The 25,377-nt window shown below is 36.9% G+C and overlaps 1 protein-coding gene across 1 annotated transcript in view; it reads left to right on the top strand.

Moving 5' to 3' along the window:
• Nucleotides 1–321: 321 nt before the first annotated feature.
• Nucleotides 322–25,377, top strand: part of LOC134857056 (uncharacterized) — a 34,144-nt gene continuing 9,088 nt past the window's right edge. Inside the window, exons 1-8 of the mRNA XM_063873403.1 lie at nt 322–537; nt 13,875–14,097; nt 14,842–15,080; nt 15,273–15,442; nt 18,759–19,035; nt 21,783–21,922; nt 22,282–22,602; nt 22,792–22,987. Coding sequence (XP_063729473.1) covers nt 429–537; nt 13,875–14,097; nt 14,842–15,080; nt 15,273–15,442; nt 18,759–19,035; nt 21,783–21,922; nt 22,282–22,602; nt 22,792–22,987 — 1,675 coding nt within the window. The 5' untranslated portion in view covers nt 322–428. The remainder of the gene's footprint in view (nt 538–13,874; nt 14,098–14,841; nt 15,081–15,272; nt 15,443–18,758; nt 19,036–21,782; nt 21,923–22,281; nt 22,603–22,791; nt 22,988–25,377) is intronic.

The following is a 25,377-nucleotide window of genomic DNA, read 5'->3' as shown; positions in this document are numbered from 1 at the left end:
AAACAAATTAAATCGCCCGAAGCTCCTTCAGCTGTACTATGATATAACAATCACATTCATAGGTTGAAAAATTTTGGATATTCTTTATAAGAGTTCAAATTATGCCAACAAAAGTCTGACTAAATATTATAAAAGTATGATGAAATGAATGACCGTTCATTCAAAAGATGACGCGATTTATTAGTATAATCAAAGTCAAGATCGTTAAGACCTTGTTTTGAATGGTTGAGTATCTGCTCCATATTTGAAAGGGGCTCGTACTTTGTAACAAAACTCAATAAACTTTTGTTTATTCGTAAACAATGCTTATTTACCAGTAATCAGGACAATTGCTTTTGAGACGAATTCGCAACCACAACAGAAAACTTTAAATTTTATATGCGATTTAAGAAAGCCATATGTGCTGCAGATTTGATTTTTATTGATAAATGAATTATTCAAATGATCCGCGTTATCAGCGCGGCAAGTATACCTACACACCGAAAGGAAGAAAAAAGTTTGGCAGTGAGAGCAACCTTCAGCGCAATTCCGTATCAGGTAGGTGAAATTGCTAACCCCTTTTTAGTACTGTTTTACGACTAATCATTTCCGCCGATCATTGGCAAAAAGTTTAACTCCCCACAGCAATGCGACGTCCTCGACGCTAACAGGTTTATTCAAACGATAATAAAAATGGAACTATTTTGGTACTATTTTACTACATGAACGTATAGCACAGAATATTCAGACCTGGTCTGGAAAAAATATAACTGATGTAAAAAAAATTCGACAGAAAATCATTTTGAATTTTTTTGTCTAAGTTTTCAGTAGTCTTATGTTCCTAGAAATGGCAGTTGAGCTAGGACAAAAACAAAAAAAAGTTACGCTAACTACAGTTGAGTTGCCGTTACAATTGGGAGGTATTCTCTCATCAAATTTCGTGTAATTAAGTCTGAAAAAACGAAACCGGTTTTTCTCGACATTAATTTTTTTCAGATTTTATTTAGATTCCAAATCACGATCAAAAAATTTCATTGTCCGTTTCATTATGATACCACAGTTGAGCTTTCTTTAAGGTAGTAAAAATTAACAGGAAAAGAACCCGACCCGAATCCAAGGTTCCTTTCCAGTTTTCGAGTGGTCGGAACACAACGCTATCGGCGCCTATATACTCCATTCTTGAGGAGAGCAGTATACGTTAAATCCGGCACTTCAATTTTTCCGAGAGATCCTAGATACTAAAAAAATATTGGGTTTGTACCGTCTCTTAAAGAAAGTGGACCAACCAAAGTTTTTTGCCCTTTTTGTCCATGGAAGGGAATGGTGAATGGACTCAATAATGAATGCAAGTAAACAAATAAAAAACACTTTTCATTGAAGTTTTATGTTTTTTCTCTCAACAAGTAGCGTGTTGCATTCGTGAAAACATACTGCCAGAGATCAGAACAAAAAATGGAGCAACATCTTAATAAATCATAAATTGCGAAGCAATTGGTATCAAATTTTTATTACAAAGCAAGTCAAGCAACCACGAGAAAACATTAAATTAGAACTGTGGTTGAATACGAATAGGTAATATGGCTTGAATAGCTTTGAGTCTTTTTTATTCTAAAAATTTTTTCATAAAACTCGTTTATAGATGCAAAAATTACTATATATTATATCGTGAAGAGAAAAAATAATTTGGGAAAAATTTAAATTTTCACATAACTTTTAGAAATATTTAATAAAAAGTTGGGCAAAAATTGCTTCTGACACATCAGCCTGGTATTAAAATTTGATCTGGTTGCAAAAAATGGCAGGCCAAATTACTGAAAAGCATAAATAAATAAATGCATTGTAATGTATGGCATGAGACGTAATTAATTTATTAAATGAAACGTTACAATTTTTCGGTTCTTCGAAAAAGTTATTCTGTGTAAATTTTAATGGATTATCAGCAAGCTGACATACTCTACAAATGTTTACACGACTGCTCATATCATTGCGAAGCCCTGACTGACTGCCTTTGAAGGTTGGAGAAGCAATTACAAGATTTTTTAACATGGGTTTTTTTGTCACAATCATCCTCCCACACGGCATATAAGGTACAAAGTGATAAATTTAGCTTCTAGTAGCAAATTGAATATGGCAAATAAGCTTCCTTCAGCAAATTTGGAACGATTTCTAGAACGGATTAAATCTCTAAAAATTGATTTCTAAGACGGAAACCAATTTTCGAAATTTAAGGAATTTCAATCATTTTTTATTAAAATAATGATATAATTCAAAATTTTTTTTGCTTTTGTTAAATGCGACTTAAAGGTTTTTCAAATGCAAAAGCAAACAAGACTGCTTGTATCAGGGCTTAAATCTCCGCTACACCTTATTAGCACAAAATATATCGAGCCTTTTTTTGTCCCAAATTGGCCAAATTTGCACTCTTTAAACCCCCAAAATTGCACGAAAACGAAAAATGATCTCAGATTAAATAACTTTTTTAGATTTGAGCTTAAGACAACAATGACTATCGAATGATTTAAAATTCGTCAAAAACTCTGGATAAAAAGTCGAAATTTGTCTGAATAAAAGAACCCACGAGAACATATATTCCGTCATTTTTTTCGAAAGTAGTCGGAACAATAACATGTTACTTGATGCCATATTTATACCATCGAGTAACAAGTTATGTGACTTTCTAACTAGCAATTTTTTAATCATTTCTCAGCCAAACTAATTCACCACTTGCACTTCGCGTTAATGGAATAGCAAGCCTAAATTATTCAAAACTTGTCTAGCTTACAAATTTCAAAACCACATCATTTTGCCAAAAATGATTGCAGGACATTTTTAATTGCGAGCATAGTCATCATTGTATTTCACTTGATGTAAAATTTCTATCACATGAATTAATTAAAAAGTCCTATTTAAAAAGTCCTCTTAAAAACTGTGTTGAGCGAAAAAATTCCAGCGTTTGCTGCAAAAAAAAAATGAACAAGTTCTAACTGCGAGATCCAGGTGCCCGATTGAGTGAAGTTTGATAAATTTGACTACTCTCAGCTGAACTAGTTTTTGACTGACTCGGCTAAATTAAGAGTATATTCTGCGCAAAAAAAATGATTGACTTGCTGAGTGTTCAAATCATTGGAGATCACATTTTGGCACTGAAATTATCGACCGTGCTTGACCTTTGTTTACAGATCAAATTTTCTGGTTCAAAACGGATCGAAATTTTTTCGCTTTTTTAAATCCAAACTAAATTACAAAGAAGTTTTATTGTTGCTGTTGTTAGTCTTTTCTGCAAGTTAAAAGATTTCTGCATTCCAATATCAATATAAAACCATCTAGTTCCGAAAAAGTTTAAGCAAATTTGATCTTTGTTACAATTTATCGTACTAGTTTACTTTTATTTGCCGCGGTCAATTTTCTTGACTCTCAATCTCTGGAATTCACAAATTGTACGATTTTTCTTGAGAAAATTAAAAATTTTTTAGCAAGCCTCTTTTGACGGACTTTTTTTAGTTTTTTAGCCTGAAAAATTGTATGCAAAGTTGCATGCAATTTTATTCCATTTTTAAAGACAATTATTATGGATTCAAAAACTGATTTCAAAGATTGACCCAGTTAATTGACTCAAAAGTACACGCAAAATTCATCAATCTGTACTTAACATTGCGCAAGGAAAAAGATAATAAAAAAATTGTTATAAAAAATTTAAGATTAAAAACTACTTCCAGAAACAGAACGATACTCAGAATAATCGAAGCGTCGCCCACGAACTTTTTGACATATCTAAAACAAATTAGTATTTTTTCGGCGAGGGACTAGGTTGATTCAATCCACCGCAAAAACTCTATGCAAAAAGATGAATATGAATGCGATTGCTGAAAAATAGCCATTATTTCACCGACCATTTCCAGTTCAATCTCATCTATGTTAATTCTTTAAGAAGTAAAAGCTATTTAGGAAAGTTGCTGCCGTTCAAACTGAAATTGTTTAAATACTAACACGTTTCTCTTCAATCGTTAGATTTTTTTTTAAAGTTTCATTTATGCCAACTTTAAAACGATGAAGACACTGATAATAAACACTGTCCATTAATCACTTGTCAAAATTGAGATAGTTTTAAATTTAAAATGATTAAAACGGCTCTTCTTTGTGTTTGTATATAGCAACAGCATAGTCTTTTTTCAAAAAAAGTTGATTTAAACAAATCGTCTTTATATTACCTCTGATGTAAAATATGGTAGAGAAAAAAACAAAATGAACAAGACTGCTCGTATCAGGGCGATGCTCTACATGTTTCGTCTGTCTTTTAACATCTATGGAGCAGTAATAACATGAGAAAATTAAATGTATTAATAATGATTTTTTTTCAATTTGCGATTTTGTTGTTAAAATAATCCCCCACACGCAATATAAAGTACAAAGTGATCAATTTTGCTCCTATTAGCAAACCAACTAGGGCAAATAAACTTCCTTCAACCAATTTGCAATGTTTTCTAAGACAACTTTAAGCTCAAGACAACAATATCTTTTGAATGATGCAAAAAAAATCCGTCAAAAATAGCTAGTTAAAAAGTAGAAATTTGTCTGAAAAGAAACCACCCCAAGCACCGATATTCCGTTGCTTTAGTTACAAAAGTCGGAACAATAAACAAAATTCAATTTACAAATATATTGAACTTCATCAAACCCGCAGATAAAAAAAACAGATCCTTATCTAACGTCCACATTCTAAATGGAGCAAAGGGTCGATCTATCTTATCACCTATAACATCCTGAATTTTAAAAAGATGGAGGTTATGCTCGAGGTGTTTTTCGATTCTAGAAAATAAAATTTTGGGTGAAAACCCATTTGTACCAAAGTTCATTTGTACCAACATTATTCAACTCAAATTGTTATTGGTAAAACTTGAAGCCATTAAATGGTTAAACTTTTTGCTTATTTTTCGAGGGGCACAAAAGCAGACAATCTAAGCATCAAAATAGTCACCAGTGCAATCACACCAAAGCTTTACGAGCTCGCCAACAAGAAGCAGGACTCTATATGAAAACTAGAGCTGATTATCACCGCAGATCGCGCCCATTGGCGGCCTTAAGCCTAGGTAGTCGGCTTAGTAGTCTTGGACCAATTGAACAGTTTTTGGTAGAAAAGCAACCGAGTTTTCATTTTGGTACTTCTGAAAACCCATCAAATTTTGAGTTGCTAACACAATAAACAGGCTGAAAAATTTTGATACCATGAGCTAATACTAAAAATATAATTCAAGCAAGACAAGTTTTTGTATCAATATGGAGGTTGAAAACTGCTATTTTGGCCAAATTGGTTGAAGTGTGTTGCACGAACTTTCCATTTTTCGTGCTTGCGTAGTGTGGTGAGAAAAGACGGTTTCGATAAGTAAATTAATCCGTTAAGTTTAAGAACCGTAATGTAGAAGGTTAGTCGGAGACAATGAAATCGCGGTCATCCGAAGGTGACAAGCAACTCCGAAGGTTAAATACCAGTTAGCGCCAGACAGATAGAATAACTAGATTGCAACAACTTAGAATGAAACTGAAATCAAACTGTGAACTAATTTAATCACTATGACATTCCCCTTCTTGCGAGAGAATGAAAATTTAACTTTAGTTACTTAATGAAATGTAAAAATGTACTGAATGAAAATTACAAGTTTGAGCTAAAGTTTTGGTTTGCTGGAATGAGCAAGGTTAAACGAACAATTGAGTTTTCGCCGCTCTACGGCAAGCCCTCTCCCTGGACTTCGGAATGGTTGGTTTTTAAATGTTGTTCCTTACTTTTTCCTCCTCTCTATTTGATCCTCATTTATCTACTTGTTGGATGTTGTCGATCATGAGTGCCCCCATTTTGGTCACGGCTGTACGTTTCCTTCCCGAACGTCTCGAAGTGGTCTCGTCTTGCGATCTTGCCGACTCCTGACTGGAATACGAAACAAGCCGTCGCTTCCTCACTCGCTTTTTGGTACCGGTCTGTGGAATCTCCGGTAGTTCTTGCTGTCCAGCGTTGTCGCGCTCCGTCTCCTTTGGATTTTTCTCCGCTTTTTCGTTTTTCCTCCGGTTCGTTTCAGTTTCCGCCTCTCGTGCACGAGTGTATTCAGTCGCCGTTTCGTAGTTACTTGGCAAGATTGTCGTCGTCTCCATTTGCTGTCCCCCACTTGATGTTGCTTGCCCACCTAGTCCGTTACTCCCATGTGGCTAGGTCACGTTTGTTGTCTTTGATGTCTCTTTTTGGCTTACTATCCGTGTCGCTGCCAATGGTACATCGTTGTCCTCGTCTGATCTGGAAGTATCCGCGTTCTCCGTGATTCGGCGTTTCGCTTTTCCTGCGGTGTCTTTCTAGGTGCATGTGGTGCTTTTTGAACTGGACGGTTTTTTGGCTACTAGCAATTTCCGTTTCAGGTCCCAGGGTACTGTCCAGGCGCTCTTTTCTTCGGAGTTCTGGTCCGTTTTAGTTCCACTCCCGGTTTCCTAAGCACAGCACCGTTACTCATTTTAATATTATGCTCACTTTGACTTATGATGTTGGTTTTCAACGGTTTATACCTATTTAAGTTCCGCTCTCCTGTCAGCTGCATTGCGACCATTGGTGGTGTTACCGTTGCCGGTGCATCCGTGGTCCTATTAATTCCTGGCTCGGAATCCTGATTAGTGATTCGGTCCTCGGCTAGTCGCATTGGGTGGCGCCTGTGCTTAACGTCATACTCGGTATCTGAGCGGACTCCCCAGTTTGTGTCCATCGGTTGTGGCATCGATTGAGCAACCGTATATCGTTCATCTAAACAGGCAGATTTTGAACGTAATACGTTTTCCCAATTATAATGACGGCTTCTTGGTTAAATTTCTGAGAATGGTGTTAGCTTCCCGCCCATGATGCTCTTCCAATGGTGTTAGATTTAAGGTGGCGTTTTTAGCTAATCTCAATGCACCGAAGGCCCTTTCAAGCATACGCTCCAAGGGTTCCGATTTCTCCTCTCGCGCATACGTTAGTACTGAGTTCTTAATGTTGCCGATGGTACGTTCTACACACTCTGTTGCTCGATGATCGTTAACTGGCGATGTGAGTATATCGGTTCCTTCCTCGTGACAGAATGTTCTTACCTCTTTGGACATAAAGTTCGTTCCCTGGTCCACTCGAATTTGTCGCGGAACTCCGTGTGCATTGATGTATGATTTTAGGAATTTTACGATTTTGTCTGACCGATTTGAATTACACACAATGGCCGACGGCCATCAAGAAAAACGATCCACGGCCACCAGATCATACTTTTTAGATTCCTTTAAGTAGTTGATTGGCCCCCAAAAGTCTAACTGCACTGATTCATTTGGTTTTTGCGTTCGTGTATTTTACCTATATCCCCTTTTGAGCACATGTTTTTCAAATTTTTACCGGTTAGTGTGCACTCTCGACAATTTCCTGCTATCGTCGCTAAACTGCGAAACATGTACGGGTACCAGATGTCTTTTGCCGCCTCGTACATATTCGACTTCCCATAATGGTAGTAGTGCAGTCTGTTGTTTATTGCCGTCTGTAGGGTATTTGGGATCACGAGTCTCTCATCCATCCAGAGGCATCCGTCCTTCACGTGAAAGTCTTATGTGTATTGTGCATAATATTTACTCATTGCAGTGATCTTCGTATGTAACTCTGGGTCCTTGCACTTGATCATTTCGATAATGCTTGTAATTGCGGGTCGGAAGGGTACTGGGATTCAATAAATTGACGGTTGAACAATTCTGGAAGTGCATTTTGTTTGTTAACAACTTTACAGTTTCTAGGGATTATCGACATAACACAATTTTCAGGATTAACCGGCGGATAACTTTCACCTGGGTAAACCGCTGGAATTGATAAAACAGTATTGCTTTTAGTGCTCCGGACTTCTGTGGTAACTGCCTGTATATTCTGATCTATCTCCTCTATTTCGTCACAACTGCTAATACTGGGATGTCGTTCAAGTAATTTTCTAACTTTCCGTTCCATGTTTAAGTTAGGTTTTGAATTGTTAGAGTTTATATGCGAATAAGAATGACCGAAACCTGTTTCAATAATTGTCCCAATTAAATTCTCAATGAGCTTAGTTGACCGGCCGGATATGCAATTCGTCGCTCTGTGATTTGTCTAATGTTCTTGCGCCCTCTACCGACTGTTTTCTAGTCGATATATTACAAACGCGTTTTTTATTAGTAGCCTTCGGAGACTCGAATTTGCCTTTGGAGAAATGTTTCTTTGTAAATCCGAGGGCGGATCGAATTAGACTAACTTTCGCCACCGTAAAGATGCTATCATATGTGCTAACCGGTTTAGCGCCCACCCGGATGTCTCGATAAATAATCCGCTAGGCCGATTTTAGCTCCGGGTTTGCGTGCTACTTGAAAATCGAACGTTATAAGACGATCTAGCCACCGGGTTAATCTGCTAAACATAGTTTTATTCTTTTTGTTGTTCCCATTGAGCAACGATACTAAAGCCTTATGATCCGTGACAATCAAAAATTTTCTCCCCAACACATAATTTCAGTAGTATTCCGCTCCCCACACAACTGCAAGCATTTCCAATTTGTTCGTTGAATACTTTTTCTCAGCATCGTTTAAGTACCGGGATGCAAAGGATATCGGCCTCCATCCATCGGAATTAAGTTGTTCAAGAACCGCACCGAGCCCGTTATGGCTTGCGTCCTAAACGATTCTTGTGTCACGGTGTTTATCAAAATGTCGTAGTTCCACTATGTTAGCTACCTGTTTCTTTAGATGATCAAATGAGATTTGACACTCGTTAGTCCAGATATATTCGTTTTTCTTGCTTAGCAGAGGGCGTAGCGAGGCCGATGAATCGGCGAGTGCTGTGAGGTATTTGTGTAAGCTATGGATTGAGCCCATAAACAATTTTAAATGTGAGACTGTTTTAGGGGCTTGTAAGGACTCGATTGGTTCCGTTTTTCGGATTAACGGTGTAATTCCGGTGCAAGTTATTTTATGCCCCAACCACTCACATTCTTTCCGTGCAAACTGGCATTTAGTAAGCTTGAGCGACATGTTTTCCCTATCCAATTTCCGTTAGATTTTCTCGACCGCCGAGATATGTTTAATTTCGGTGCCCTTCGTGACAACCAGGATATCATCTATGAATGCGTGTGCCTGTGGAAATTCCGATAAAATTGCTTCCATTACTCTCTGGAATTCCGCCGGCATGGTTCTGAGGCCGTAAAAACCCGTTAAAAACCGATACGTACCCGTTGAATTAACCCCCACTAACAAAAAATTGCATTGAACACTCGTTTTTGGACTAAGTGGTAGCTGGCCATCAGCGCATGTAAGATCCATCGTAGAAAAATATACATCCCCCGTTTTCCGTTCACTAATCGTTTGTCCTACGGTATCCATGAGCTCTTCGATATTGGGCATTTGATATTTGTTCTTGTGGACCTGTTTATTTAACTCCTTTGACTCTAATGATAATTTTACTGACCCATCTTTCTTCACTGTGATTACAATTGGCGAGACAAAATATTTGTCCGAACATTCTTCCAGTTTTTCGATATGCCCTTGTTGCAAAATTTACTAATTTATTTATCGCTTTTGTCCTTTAGTGTTATCGGTACACTCCGTCCTTTTTGTTGAATTGGTGTTAACGTTTCGAAAAATTCCGCTTGTACCCTGTAATTCTTAATTTTACCGACTCTATGAAAAAGGTTATTAAATTGTTTACTGAAATAAGTCTGCCACGGGTCTAATGAGTCATCCTTGCTCGAAGTTTCAGCCCCCGGTTGTTCTCCTTGAACTGATATCACCTTCTGCTCCGGTGTTCGTTGCACTAGTTGTAATCCCAGATTTGGCATCAGGTCCCTTCCAATGATCGACGGTATGTTTCCTCCAATCACCTTGATTCTAGCTTCAGTTGCCCATCCGTTTGTCTCAAGTAACACGTCCATCGTTCCTAACAGCCGTAACGGAATGTTCCCGTAGTCCCTGAAACAGCAAAACAAAAAGAAAGAAAATCGGTTACTCTACAAGAAGCACAGATTGTTCCGACCATAGTCTTAGAAAACTACAACAAAAAAGTTATTTCAAATTAGAGTCGTTTTTTCTGCGTGGTGTGTTAAGACATCTGAAAAAAAAATTAGCACTGAAGAATATTCGAGTTTAGTAGTAAAATAAGCAATTTCCAAAAAAAATTTTCAAACTGTTTTGCAGTCTTTTTTTTTCAATTTTTGAATTGTTTGATTCCAAAAACGCACTAAAATATTCAAAAAATGGACTTTACTTCAGTAAAACTGAATTTTACGGATTTATTTGAGTTTTGGTAGACATCCTCAGCGTCGCCTATTTCGCTAACGTCCACGTCCTCCTGGTTCTGAATCAATCCCACCGCCGGTCTCCCTCGATTAGTACGCTTTCCCCGACAGGTTTTCTCGTAGTGTCCGGTCTTCCGGAAAAATTACACGTCGCGCTTCTAGCCGGGCATCTTGCAGATGTTCCGGAGTAAAGTTGGGTTGATCACAGTTATAGCACTTTTTAGATGCTCCCCCTCTCATATCCGCTCGTCCCCTGAACGATCCACGGTCGCGCTGTCTGCTGTTCCGATATCCCCCTCGGATTGTCCCCACCGGCTCTGTTTTGATTTGGAAAGCTCCAACTCCACCGGTGGTGCCGCTAGTTGATGCTACCCCGGTTGTCGATCCATATGTCTTAGCGTACTTGTATCCACGTTCGTATGAGAGCGCGACCCGATACACCTCCTCTGGTGTCTTTGTTGATCGACATAGTTCGTTGTGTGCCTCTCTAATATTCATGTTTACAATGAACACGTCCCTTAAGATTCCGGTCTCCATAGCTCCAAAATTGCACCGTGCTGCTACTCCACTTAAAACCGAACTGCTCCAAGGATTCTCCAATTTTTTATTTCCTTGCCAATAACTGGAATGTTTCATAGGTTTTGTTGCGTTCTTTCTTGAACTCAGTTTCTAGGGCATCGATAACTCTAGCGTACCATGTTGTAGAGAGATCCAAGAGTGGTCTTCTTCTGTGGAACTCTTCCTTTGCCCCCAGGCACAGGTACAAGTTTGATATCGATGTTTGCTCAGACACCAGAAGATCTTTCCCATCTACCTCCTCCGGTAGAGCCGTAACTTGAGCTATTGTAAGTGTGCTGGCGAATTAAAAATTTCTCGGATTGATACTATATTTGGCCACCATCCCCCATTGAAACCGGTTAAACCAAAACTCCCATAGAATTGGTTGCTCTGTGACCGTAGAGGGCCAAAATGACGTAATCCCCAGTGGGTTTTTCCCCCACTTTGACCTGTTGGCTGCGCCATGTGAAAAGACGGTTTCGATAAGTAAATTAATCCGTTAAATTTAAGAACCGTAATGTAGAAAGTTAGTCGGAGACAGTGAAATAGCGGTCATCCGAAGGTGACAAGCAACTCCGAAGGTTAAATACCAGTTAGCGCCAGACAGATAGAATAACTAGATTGCAACAACTTAGAATGAAACTGAAATCAAACTGTGAACTAATTTAATCACTATGACAGTGGACAGCCAACTAATCAGGCTGATGAATTATTAATAATTGGTGTTGATGTTAACCACCCAATTAACGCTTCCAAAAAAACTACAATATAACTCATAATTTAATCAATTCAGGCTATACTTCAAGTAGGTTTTTGAAAAATCAGTACTTCATCTTCACTAAATCGATTGAGGGGAGAAATTGCTCGGTTGATCCAGGAAATCAATAATTCTCATTATTTTCTCAGAAGACTCAAATTACAACCTTTAGCACTCACAATTGGCCGCGAAGAAGGAAAATAAACAGCAAAACAAAAAGAAAGAAAATCGGTTACTCTACAAGAAGCACAGATTGTTCCGACCATAGTCTTAGAAAACTACAACAAAAAAGTTATTTCAAATTAGAGTCGTTTTTTCTGCGTGGTGTGTTAAGACATCTGAAAAAAAAATTAGCACTGAAGAATATTCGAGTTTAGTAGTAAAATAAGCAATTTCCAAAAAAAAATTTTCAAACTGTTTTGCAGTGTTTTTTTCAACTTTTGAATTGTTTGATTCCAAAAACGCGCTAAAATATTCAAAAAATGGACTTTACTTCAGTAAAACTGAATTTTACGGATTTATTTGAGTTTTGGTAAGCTTTTAAGCTGCTAAAATAAACTATTGTAAGCCTTCTCGCTCAATTTACTCGCTCGAAGTTTGACGAAAAAATTTCAAATCGGTTTTTCTCGGAAAATTGTTGATGTTGTTCGAATCACGACTGAAAAGACTTTAAATTATAAAGCGCTCAACTCACTCCACTGATTAATTTTGGAAGGTGAGTATGGGAGAAACAATAAAACAAAAAACTAAAACACACCCTAGTACAAAGTTTTTTAAAACGGTCGACCATTTTTTAAATAGTCGGAACTACAAATCTGAAAAAAAAAAAAAAATAGTCGGAACTACAAATCTGAAAAAAGAACAAATAACTTAATGTTGTCTTAATTTTACTCGCTGCACATTAATGGTGTCTTAATTATACTCGGTCAAAACTCGGTTAAATTTGTGGGTGCGTACCTGTGTTTCGTCTAATCGGTTTAGCCAACCCCTCGCCACCCAAAGGGTTCCGTTTTCGGTATTTTTATACCACATACGTTTTTGGTTTACAACACTGAAATTTTTCTACATGCGCCTTTCATGCCTATATATACTAACTTTAAATTTAAAAAAAAACACTTTTTTAGCCAAAATTTCACAAAAAGTTACCAAAAACGGTCCTTTTCTGACGGGCCTGTTGTTTGTTTTGGTCTGTTTTTACAAAAGTTAGCTTGCGGTGCAGATATTTTATCAAAAAATGCTCTTTTTTGTGTTTTGAGGGAGCTCGAAAAACTACTTTGGTCAACCTAATACTAGGTCCAACGTTTTCTAAAATATTTTTTAAATCCCTTTTTGAGAAAATCATAGATACGCTACTGCTTCAAGCAGCTAACCAAAAAGCTAAGGCCGGGCATTCGGTGCTATCTGAATTGCAAACCAATACTTTTGTCGCACAATTTTGAACAGTGGCTTTTTTATTTCTTCGCTAACTTTTGTGGGTTCACAGATTCTGTTCTCAAATAAGCACAGCATTTCAGTGATGTCACACAGCGGCGAAGCGAAATTTCGCGTCATTTGCTATACTTAGCTCAAAAAATTAAGTTACATAGCAATAATCAGCATACACATAGCATATGTTAAACTAGCTGGCAGAATTTAGAACGCCCCTAATTTAAACCATTGATTAAAAACTTAGAAAAAACTATATATTTATTAAATTTTTCTTATAAATTTGTTTCGAAATGTGTTGAGTGAATTTCACTTTTCGAAAAAATAACAAGAAAGACAAACAGTAGTGTTAAATTGGCACTGAAAAAAATTACGAATTTATTATTGAAACGAAAACCTGGGTAAAATCCCGTTAAGCCGAAAAAGAAAGGTTTTAGAAGAAATTTGCGCTGTTATACGTATTGAAACTTGAAGTGGCTTTTAAAATCGTTTTGAGAAGAATTCTGTCAGAAGTCTTTTTTTCTCATCCACATTGATAGGTTTCCACTCCTTGATGCTCATCATGAATAGCGCAAAATTGCATCCTGGATACAGTCGGGCAAACTTTTCTAAATCGATATTTTTTTCGTTCTGGTAACTTCTAATAGTATGCCGTGATTTCGGTTCGCGTGAACCATCGTTGCAACCCAAATGTTTCCACCCGCTTCGTCTCTAAGATTCGTTTTCCTTCTTCATGGTGACTGATGTTAACTGATATTAGTTCATCATTCTAGCTTTCTACTCCTCGTTCTAACCGGTTTCAATCCCTTATTGCAAATGCTTAAGAGTGACTGCTAGAACTGGGCAACACAAGTCCTGTTTAGATAATGCTGCGGTGAAAAAAGGAGGACTCTACAGTCAGGCGGGTGCAATGAGCAATGAGAACCTGCTGAAGTCGACAGAGCAACTAGACAGTGAGTTCACAGTCAGCCAGCGCAACTTGGAAGCCAGAGGGAAAGACCTGAGTCAGAACCAGAAACAGGACCAGACCAGCACCAGGGAAAGTGCCACCAGAGCTGTACTTATTGCGGTACTCGACTCTCTTTCGTAAGTAAAGTGAATGGTTTCATGCACCAGCGGATTTAGGGGGGGGGGGGGGGGACGCCCCTTCCCTCCCTCAGCGATTTGACCCCCTGTCGACCCAAAGGCACGGAAATGGATGTCCCTTTGCACTATTTTGAGATATCCATTTCCGGTTGACTGACCCTAAAATTATGATTTTAGGACACTTGATTTTAATAGGTGGGTTGTAATATTTCAGTTTTTTTGTTTTACAACTCCTTGCGATGGAAATTTTTACTAGCACAAAAGTCTTAGAGCTAAATATGTTTTTGAACTATTTCGCTATTTTTTAAACATTAGTAATCGTGGTCCAAAATTGCAACCAGCTATCTTGCAACTAAACTTATATCAAAATGTACTAAAAGTTTTTTACCGCTCAGTAATGGCCAAATAAATATTTAATTTCACTATGAAGTTTTCAGCTGTTCATAAAAATTTTCCCATAGAACAATTTTCTGTAAAGTTATTCAGGTCAATTTCATGCAAATTTTTGATGTTTCATAAACCAAACGGTTTCATTTATGGACGGTTTTTGCAACCATTTGAAGCGATTTGAAAATATTCTCGTACAAACCAACGTTATCTTCACGCGTAACCTTATGAATGTTTTTACTCCTCAACTAAGATCTCCTTGCGCAGGTATCAAATAAAGCGAGCTTACACTAGATGATTTTAAGTAAGTTGTTTTGATCGGAGTCTTTAAAGAATTAAGCGATATGTTTTGGTTAGGGTGATTAAGCAGAATGAGGAGCGAGTTATTCGACGACTGGCGTCCCAGCTGGAGTTGAGTCCGGTGGCCTCTGACCAGCAGAAGAAGGTTGCCAGACATCTGAAGAGCAGCGAGAGGAGGATGAAGCAGCTGCAGTACCACGTGATGCGTCTGGAACAGCTGGAAGAGCAGTACAAACACAGGGCCGAGATGCGAGTCGCAGTCCAGAAGGCAATCGACTCTCTCAAAAACTCCAGTGGTATAATCTCTTTACACACTTCCCTATAAACAGTTAAAAAAACACCTTTTACTCAAAAAAAATATGTATATTTTTTGTAAATTGAGTTCAAAGTACCAATGTTAGAAGTTTTTGGAAGGTTTGATTAAAAAGTCATGTTTCTATTGAGCTCTACAACTAGTTTACTGACGAGTGCCCTACCTTTAAATACAGGTTCGAATGGGCGCCAGGCAAGGAAGGATGGGGTGGACCAGTTGGGAATGCTGGGTGGGGAGATGGGTGATATTGAGGCGAGAATAGAGAGGGAGTACCTGGGCAAGTGGAGCATCACAATACACAGTCTGGTCGGGTGCACTCTCCTTATGCCAGGGGACCTATTCAAGGCCAGACCATATTTCACATACTTATGAAATCTATTGCTATTTTAAATACAATTGGATATTTTTCGTTTTTTCTTCTCTCTCAGTTGAGATTGAGGAAAATTACCCAAAAAATCCAAAAGTTACTTAGAAGCGAGATTTGAATAAAAATATTTTGGATTAGGCGCTGATTGCCACTTTCAGGCCTAGTTTCGTGTTCGCTCGCGAGCTAAGTCGCACATTGAAGTCTTCATTCTGTCGTTTAGTGGGTCGAATCTTTATTGAAGTAGCATCAAGGTCCTAAGTACGTCAGCAACTTTCTTAACCTGGACATAAGTTGCGGGCCTTGAAGCGAAAGGAAAAAGCTGCACATGATCTAAGATAAAATTCGAGGAATCAAATAAAATTAAACTATAACTTAATTATTAGTTAATTTTAAACTTAAACTTAACTAATAATTAAGTTTTCACCAAACATAGATATGACATTAGGGAAGCCCAAAAAATAGAAACCACCTTAGGAAAGTCCAAAAAATAGAGATAACATTAGCGAAGCGCGAAAAATAGGTACGACATTGAGGAAGTCCAAACTATCAATATGAAATTGGGGACGCTCGAAAAATAGATATGACAGTAAGGGAGCACAATAAAATAGATTTGACATTAGGACAGACAAAAAGTAGAATTGACTGTGATACTATAGGGAACTCAGCTGAATTTGATCAGATAAGGCTCTGTTCAGATCGTTAAAAAAACACTAATTATGAGGAAGTTGACTGAACCACTCATTGTGAGACACAACTGTCTTTTTTAGTGTTATCACATTCGATGCAATAAAGCAATCATCGGTGCGTTTACTTAGTTTTTTATTTGAAATTCTTCCCTCAATTAATTCTTTTTTCAATTGAATTTTGTGTTGGGTTTGAATAATAGTATTCTCTTACCTTTTTCTCCGATAGGGCACAGTGAGTGTTTAAATTTTGAGCTTGACCCTATATTTTCTGATTGTTTTGTAGAAAATTTTTTCCACCGTATTGATTTTTGGTTTCTTGGACGAATCGATTATCTGTTTTGTTGTCGCCCACACAAGGAAGAACACCGGGCTCCCCATATCGGCTATTATACGTACGATCCGTTGATCTGTCCTCTCTAAGATTTTAGCGGTTTCTTCTTGCTCATTTCTGGATCTTTTAATATATCTACTTTTTAAATCGCTATGTTTCTTGTTACTTGTTTTCAACCAAGTTCCTGTTTTGATCAATATAAATCCTTACTAATCAAACTCTCCAAATCGTTGACCAGATAATATTCCTCATCTGACTCCTTAAATTTTTTTTCCATTCCTTCCATTTGTTTGGATCTGTAGGTTTTTGCGAAAAAATTTGATTTACTACAATTATTGCACGCCTTTCCCATGGTCAGACAGTACTTCAGATTTGATATCCTAGTTTCCATGAATAATTTGTTTCACAAATGAATTTGACGATGAGCTTGCTGCTCCAGCACTCCTTGCTTTTGTTTTTGAATCGAAAATGTTGATTGTTTACTATAATCAAAGGTTATTGCGTATTTCTGAGTACTTTTTGAGTATTTTTTCCGGAGATATCGTTTCATATGTCAGAATATTTTGTAAAGTCACTTTTCTAAATTTCGAAAAGAAAAATCTCTGGCTACTTTCTCTCTACCTTCATCTGCAGTTAGAGCTGTATGAAACGCTTCTAGTGATTCCTTTTATGCTTGTGCCTGATCAAACAGTCTGTCTGGTTTTTCTTAATTTTTCTTTTTTTAAATGCAAGGGTAACCATGTCAAGAAATTCGTTATTTCGGTTTGTGGGTTTTTCTGCGTAATTTTTTTTCCTTCTGCCTAAACGCTAGAAGTAACTCTGACACATGTCGTTTTGGATCACAAATTAATAGATACTGTGTCCTTTTTTTGGCCCTCCAGCAGCCATTGGTTTTTAATTTTCCGGCAAAAAAGATTTAATGCGAGTTTGTTTCTTAGCTCGCTGGCAACTAATGCAACTTCATCATCCCCGTTTCTTGGGATTTTTGGTCTGGGCGGTGTTTCCTCCAATTTTTTTTTTGGATCTTCTAAGACAATTTCCATTAAAAACTAATCCAATCAAACTTTGAGTTGTCATGTTGGGTCTGAATTGCTCTAGATCAAAATACTGATTTTCTTATGTTCATCCGGTTGTCTTGCAGTACAAATCCAGCTGACTGCATCATGTGGCACTATAAAGATCGCAGTTGGTGTTGATAAGATAAGGCTCTGTTTTTCAAATAGTTAATTCAAGTTTTTTGAGCATCTTATCTAACTACCTTTATTTTCTATGTCTCAGCTACAGCGTAAGCACACTGATCGTATCAATCGCATCATCCGCATTAAGCAATTCGCGTCAATGACCTTAGCCCATAAATGTAATAAGGTACTGTGACATATGCTACATGAGTATAAAGCTCTAAGGTTACTGCCTGAGCAGTATAACAGAGACTTTAGGGATGCCGAAAATAAGAGAGGAATTTAGGGAAACTCAGACAGCTTTGTTGTCTTATTTGTTTTGTTTCGGTCGCATAAGTCTTTTTTGCGTTTTGGTTGCAATTGACTGAAACTGTCAAAGTTTATCAGCGTTGGTCTTATGTCAATAAGAATCATTTGATAGACAGAATAAACTAAAAAGAACAATCAAATAATTTCGTAGTTTTTGCCAGCCACTGACATTTACCACAATGTAATCAAAAAACTTTTTATGATAAAACATTATTCCTGTTCTCCAAATAGCGCGGGAATTAATCCATTAATATTGGCACAGAACCACAATAAACTCCTAAAGACAAAGCCACTCAGAAAAAAAAACGGCCTTTCTGGCTCTCAAGGCCCAGGGAGTTTGCTAAAAACCTAACAATAGATGATTCCGACTGATTGGAAAATGTGAGTACGCGTTGTGGGTACAGATTTTCTGCTAAAAGTTTCGCTATGTAGGTTTTTGACTCTAAGTTGTTTCAGTTTTAATCTCCGTTGATGCATTATTGACAGTTGCTCTTCGTAATTGATTCTGACTTTCCTATTGTTTTCAGCTATCTATATCTTAAGTTGCACGATCTCGAGCCGAGTTGAAAACTAAGATTATTTTCAGGCCACTTTTCTATAGAAAACGGAAAACCAGTTTTTAAAAGTTCTGCAGCATTTTTCATGTTTCCCAGGTTGAGGGTTTTTAGAGGAGTATTTTGATTCAATTGAACTTGGAATTTTCAAGTTGAACACACTATTTAATGAAATACTAACTGAAAGGATGAACAAACATGGGTGCTGTAAATCTAATCTAATTATTTTTTACCAGGTCAAATTCTCCTTCGGTAGTCAAAAGTGGAAGACAAAGTGTCGAGTGCGGAAACAGCCTGCAATCATGGGACGTCCCTCCGCCTACACGTCCAGCAGCCAAGGCACAGTCCAAGAGTGGACTAGCACCACTGGCATGTTCTATCCAGTGATTGGGGGACAATTCATCATCAAGGTCAAGTCGGTCAGGGGGGTGCTCAAACTACAATCTGATCTAGGCCAGATTGTGATGTACACAGACACCATGTATGGACACGAGGAAACAACAGAAACTGTCTGTGAGTTGAAATTCGAGAATTCGGGATCGTTCATACAAGGTTCACCCTTAAAGAAAGAAACTTCATTTTTCAATCCAAAAGAAAATATCGTTGTAAGGGTGACCCTTCTATTATTTCTTGAAAAGAGTGCATTTTTTAGATTTAGTTTTTCACTTATTGCACAAATTTTCTCATATCGCGGGATTGATTTTTCGATTCATTTTGATTAATTTACAAATTAGTTAGCACCACTCGACCGATCTTTGTAGCCCTAATCCAAAACAGACTGCTACCCTTAAAAGTCTAATGTATCTTAATATATTAATTACATTTTGAGTTAGTAAAATTTGTCAACATGCACCCTTAGACTTGGTATCTTGTCCGCAGTTTTGTTGAAAAATAAGTCGAGCCAATTTTACTCAACCCTATATCTATAGCTTTTTTATGATCAGTTCGTGATTTAAATCCAACTTAGCACCAATCTACTTGGCACTGGTTACTTTAAATGTGGCGAAGCTTAACAAACGGTAAAGAAATTAGTTAGCTTGCCTTTGCGATAAAATTTTGAGGTGCATGTTTAACAAGCTATCACTTACACATAGATAGCATTGCAAGCTTGCAAAAAAAGAATATCAAACCAACAATTCAAAAAAATGAAAATTTTTTAAAAAAGGCACAATTAAAACAATTTTTTTATTGGGCATTGTTTTTTGGGCATGTTTTGAGGAAAACATGCCCAAAAAAAACAACCGTCGGCGTGAAATCTTGATCGCGCGACAACTAAATTGATAAAATTTGAGTAAATTCCCTTTGAGCGAAAACAAAATTTCTTGAAAAGAGTGGTGCTAACTAATTTGGTATCTTGAGCTATATTTTGAGCTATAAAACTATGAATTTCCAAAAGTTAAACGTTTTTTTTTGTGTGTTTCCCGAGGAGGGATAAGGATGGCTTAGAACTTATATAAGTTTTGAAACAACGCAAAATTAGGTAACTATGTTGATCATAATTAAAAACCGGAACTAATTAGGCCGTCAATAAGCCTAAACTATTTCAGGCCAATCTAAATAAAAGAATGGGACTGCTCAAAGACGTGAATTTTCCGACTATTCCTCATCCATATCAAATAGTTTTCACAAATATGGAAAACTGAGAGAACTTTTGGAAATCTATAAAAATTTTCGACAATATCAAAGATCGAAAAGGAGTCGTACGAAATTATTATGACATAATATCTAACCTCAAATCAATCTGGAGCGATTATGTTGTGCGGGTTAATTCGTCACGCATAAGTATTTTGCGTTACGCTCTCAGCATAGTGAATAATTCTTCAGATTGTGCATAATTTACTCTATAACATGGCCAAGTTGGCAATTTTCAAACACCCAAAATTTTACCAAAAGTAATCGGAGTTAAAATATCATTTAAGATTTGAAATCAGGAATTCGATATTTTTAATGATGTATAATTTTTTTGTTAAAAACTATTCTATCGATCGGTTGAAGTCGACTGAATAAAAAAACCACCCCAAGAATAAATATTCCGTTTTCATTAAAAGTCGGAACAATCAGGGTTAGCAGTTTTGTAACACTTAAAAACTTTAAAAAGTGAATCCGTCTTGGTTCATGGTTGTTCCGATTTTCGGAGAAATTGATGGAATATTTGTGTTCAAGGTGTTTTTGTCTTCCGAAAATTTTCAACTTTTAAAATTGCCGTTCTCGACGACTTTTGCTTATAGCATATCAATGTATTGAACAGCTCAAATTTGAAAAAAAAAATTATCAGCCATAATTTTGTAATAAATCAAGGTGGTTTGATAATTTCCAAGTTAGGTCAAAACTTATTCTTATTTTCAATTAAAATAAAAGTTCAACTTTTTTTGTTTTTGATACAACCAGGATTGATTTTGCATTGAAAATCAGGTCTACTGTTGCAGTACTGTTACAGTAAAAAAACAATACTCTGACAAACCAAATAGTACTGATCAGAGATAAAGCAGCGATAAAAAACAACACTGTTGTAGAGATAAATCAGCACTGTAACAGCATTGCTACAGAGATAAATTAGCACTGTAACAGCATTGAAGCAATACTGTAACAGGACTGATAAATCGCAAAAATAGCACTAGAAAGCAGAAAAAGCTCTGAAAATTCTCAAAAAAGCGCTAAATACCTTAAATAATCTTGTTAATTGCTGTTTAAATTTCAGTTGTGTATCTTGAGTAGAATCGTAAGTACCAAGCACGGATCTAGAATTTTTTTGAATAGAAAATTAATCGACTTTTTTGGAAAACTAACTGAAATATAAAGGCACTGGAAAGCTTCGATCACAAAATTGCATTTTCTGTTTTGTGCTCCTCCCCAGAAATCGGTGAAAATTGGTGCCGAAGGTTTAGGGATGGTCCGCCAAAAAAGAATTATGGATTAATGTCTTGGTGTTGTCAGGGCTGCAATCCGGGCAATTGAATTCCTAACTGGTTAATGGAGAGGCATGTTAGTGACCTGGTTCATTTTTGTTCAATTTGCTAGCATTTTTGTGAGCCAATGTTTCCCTCCCCTACCCAAGCAATTTAGGAAGGACATTATTCAACTTGGTGTCCAATTTGAGTTTTTCAGCCAATTTTCACGCAGTGAAATCATTTGGAATCCAAATAAATGATAAAATGGAAGATGTTTACAAGGTTCCCTGAAAAGTGTACAAAGTAGCGTGCTAGTGATTTCTTTTTTGAAGGGCTTGCGAATTATGTTAATTTGATTAGCTCTGTGTGTAGCTATAACTCGCAGTGGTGCTCTGAAGCTGAGGTTCTCAGTGAAGTGGTGCTGGTCTCTGGAAGACGAGGATTTCATCCCACCCTCCTCCGCTGCCACAGTCGACCAACTAATCAATAACCCCCCTCACACGGAAGACGATGTTAGTAAGCACTCATTGAGTTTCGCGGAACACTTTTCGGATCAAAATGTTATCCTCCCTCACAAAGCGATTATTGACGGGGATGCTAGCTTTGCTCTAAATTCAGTCCAATCGAGCATTTTGTATATAGCTATAAAGTAGTTTTTAGCTGAAATGAATTAGAGCAGCGTACTATCTTAAATTGCCTGGATCCTAACATTGTTAAGGTTTTTCAACGAAATGATGAAAGGTAAAAATTTTTTAAAAATTTCACTTACAAGTAATTTGAGCCAAATTTCATAAGCAATACTCTCAATTCTTTCAAAAAAATGGTTTTCCAAAAAGTCAAGATCAATTCAATTGACAGCTCTTGATTTCAGGTGACAAGTTTGAGTCAGTCGGGAAGCATCTCTCAATCGGGTAGTTTCGGAGGGGGTTCCGATCACTTGCGATTTGAGACAGGGGGAGGTTCTGTTGGCGGTGGATTTAGTCCAGCCCTGAGGTGGCACGGAGGCGCAGGTGCAGGGGGAGACGGTGGTAGCATGTCGGGGGGTCATCAGGGTTCATTCAGAAGTGAGCACTCGAGCCATTCCAACGAGGCCATACCCTCCAATAGACTCACTGTGGCTCTCCATAATGTGGCCTTGTGTGTGGACCAGATCTATGGATACTTCGCACCACTACACAACTTCGAAAAACAGGTTTGCGCTATGAAGTAAAGAAAGAGAAAACTCATTTTCAATTAGCGCTTGTGAACACCATATTTAGTCAATTTTATGTACAACTTGCCTGCTCCACAAACATTTTTGACAAAAGGTTCTTGCCAATATTCTAAGAGATTTTAAAAAATTTTGCAACTCAATAGATTAAATTAGAGAATGTATATTCAGGTGCGTCGTTTGGTGCTGACTCTTTTTGCGGATAACGAGCGTTTCTCGAACATCCACTTCACAAGTCCCGAATACCTCCGACTGAAACAGAACCACACGACAGCATCTGCAGACGACTCCAGCTCTGTCTCGTCTGGAGGGGGAAACGACTCCTCCAGAAAGTTCTCCAGCTCTGTCTCCGGAAACAGGAGCATAGGTAATAGTTCGCGCACTCATTGCCAACACCGGAGCATGAGAAGTTTTTGGCTTTTAAATCCTCATTTGTATGTGATAACAGAGACCCGTTTCTGAGGAAAATTTGTCTAAATTCCGCAAAACAAAAATTACAACATTAATTCTGATAAAATTCTAATTGCTTTTACTGCAATTTTTTATCTATTCTAATCAATTTTGAGAAAAACTAACGTTTTTGAAGTTTTCAGTTTCGTTATATTTGATGGATAAATGAAAAAAGACTGCTCGTATCAGGGCAGAGCCCTGAATGATCCGTCTGCCTTTTAAATTCTATGATGCAGTAATTGCATGAAAATAAAAATGAACGTAAAATTTCTTAAATTTGAGACTTTTTGTGAAAATCATCGCCCAACAGGCCATATAAAGTACAAAGTGAAGCATTTTGCTCCTAGTAACAAATCAATTGTTGCAAAAAATTTCCTTTAACCAATATAGAACTATTTCTAAGATTTACTAAAATCGCGTTGAAATGTATCGCGCGTTAAATATTCCAAATTGGCCAAAACGGCAATCTTTAAACCCCCATAACTTCACAAAAAATGATAACAGGTGAAATATCATTTCAAATTTAAGCTTGGAACAACACTATTTTTTGAAGAAATTGCAACGAATTGCACCGAATTGCACTTTTATGAATTTCAAAAAATAGTGTTGTTCCAAGCTTAAATTTGAAATGATATTTCACCTGTTATCATTTTTTGTGAAGTTATGGGGGTTTATATTATAGTAAAAGTTATATATTTCAATTCGGAAATATAAAAGTTATATATTTCAAGTTATATATTTGAAATATATAACATAAAAGTTATATATTTCAATTCGGTGCACTTGAAGAAATTGCACCGAATTGAAATATATAAAAGAAATTGCACCGAATATTAACTACAAGAAAACGGTCATGCTGGTTGTAAAACACGTTTTGACCACCTTTATCTTCAAAAAATGAAAAACCCAAAAATTTTACAGGGGAAGAGGGGGGAGGGGTGGGGGATAACTAAATTTTTTGAGCTAGTTTCAACAGCTTATAATCGCATCAAACAATTTTTGCCTTTTTTTTTTTGGTTTTCGGTCTATTAGCTTTACTCGGTCGTTTTAGGAATGCAAAATTTTTTTGTCAGCACCGATGATTTTGTTTTGAAATTTTGATCACAAATTAGAAAATTTTATTAAGATACATCCCTCGAAGCCATGCGAATGATGTATTTAAACGAACTTTGCACTCGCTATACCGCATAAAAATAACAATGCAAGCTAGCAGACAAGAAATCAAAAGATAGCCACTTAGTTCAAAAATGGAATAATTTCAAAGAACCGCAATTTGTGGTTCTTTGAAATTATTCTTTTCTTGGACTAAGTGGCTATCCTTTGATTTCTTGTCTGCTAGCTTGCATTGTTATTTTTATGCGGTATGGCAAGTGCAAAGTTCGCCAAAGGTTTAAAGGAAAGTTTGACGCAATTTGACGCGGTCGCCAAAAAAGGAAAATTTTGACGCATTTTTTATGTCAAAGTTTTTTCTTTTTTGGTATGTCTTTTCAAAAATTTGCATGCGGGGTCAAAATTTGTTCAGAATGCGGTCTCTATAGTGATTTGGGAGTGCTCTGAAAATCATTTTGGTCGACATAAAAAAATTGACGACAGAATTTCCGAAACTGTTTGAAAATCTCCCCTCGAGAAAATCCTAGATCCGCATCTGACCACAGTTAGAAAGATTCAAAGTATTTGCCTCGAATAATGTTTTTTGTGGGAAACAATTTCAGCAGAACAATTAAAGTATTTTATTGGAAATTTGAAAGCAATTATCAAGCGGCAATAGAGTTGACATAACTTGAGTAAATTCCCGGAAAATTAAAATAAAAACTGGTGTCATAAAAAATTTTGAATTCTAAATTCTATTCTAAGATTTTAAGCTTTATGTGTGATCGAGAAGGGAAGAAAAAAATTTGTTTCCACGAAACTACCCACAGTTGGGCAACTAAGCCGATAAACTGTCAGCTGGAAGCATTTACGCCAAAGAAAGTTTTTAAGCTAAAAACAAACAAAAAAGGAAAATGTAAGAAACTAAGGCTAATAAAAACACAAGTTTTAGGTGTGAACTAAAGCACTTAAAACAACAACTACAGTAAAAATTTAGCACAGAAAAATAATTCCAAGATGTGGTAACTAAGTCGAAAAAACACAAAACTTTTTGAAATGGAATAATTCCCGTCAGAAAAAAAACAGGTCCTGGTGAGATTCAAATCCAGGACCTTGGCAAGATACCAAATGATCCAAGTAATTCTGTTTAAGTTGTTAACCCGAAGTTGTTAACCCGAAAAATTTTTTTATTCCAATTTGATATTACTTCCTAATTGT

The sequence above is a fragment of the Symsagittifera roscoffensis genome, chromosome 1 (genome assembly GCF_963678635.1).
Source record: "Symsagittifera roscoffensis chromosome 1, txSymRosc1.1, whole genome shotgun sequence".
Taxonomy (NCBI): domain Eukaryota; kingdom Metazoa; phylum Xenacoelomorpha; order Acoela; family Convolutidae; genus Symsagittifera; species Symsagittifera roscoffensis.
This window is presented reverse-complemented; position numbering and strand designations above follow the sequence as displayed.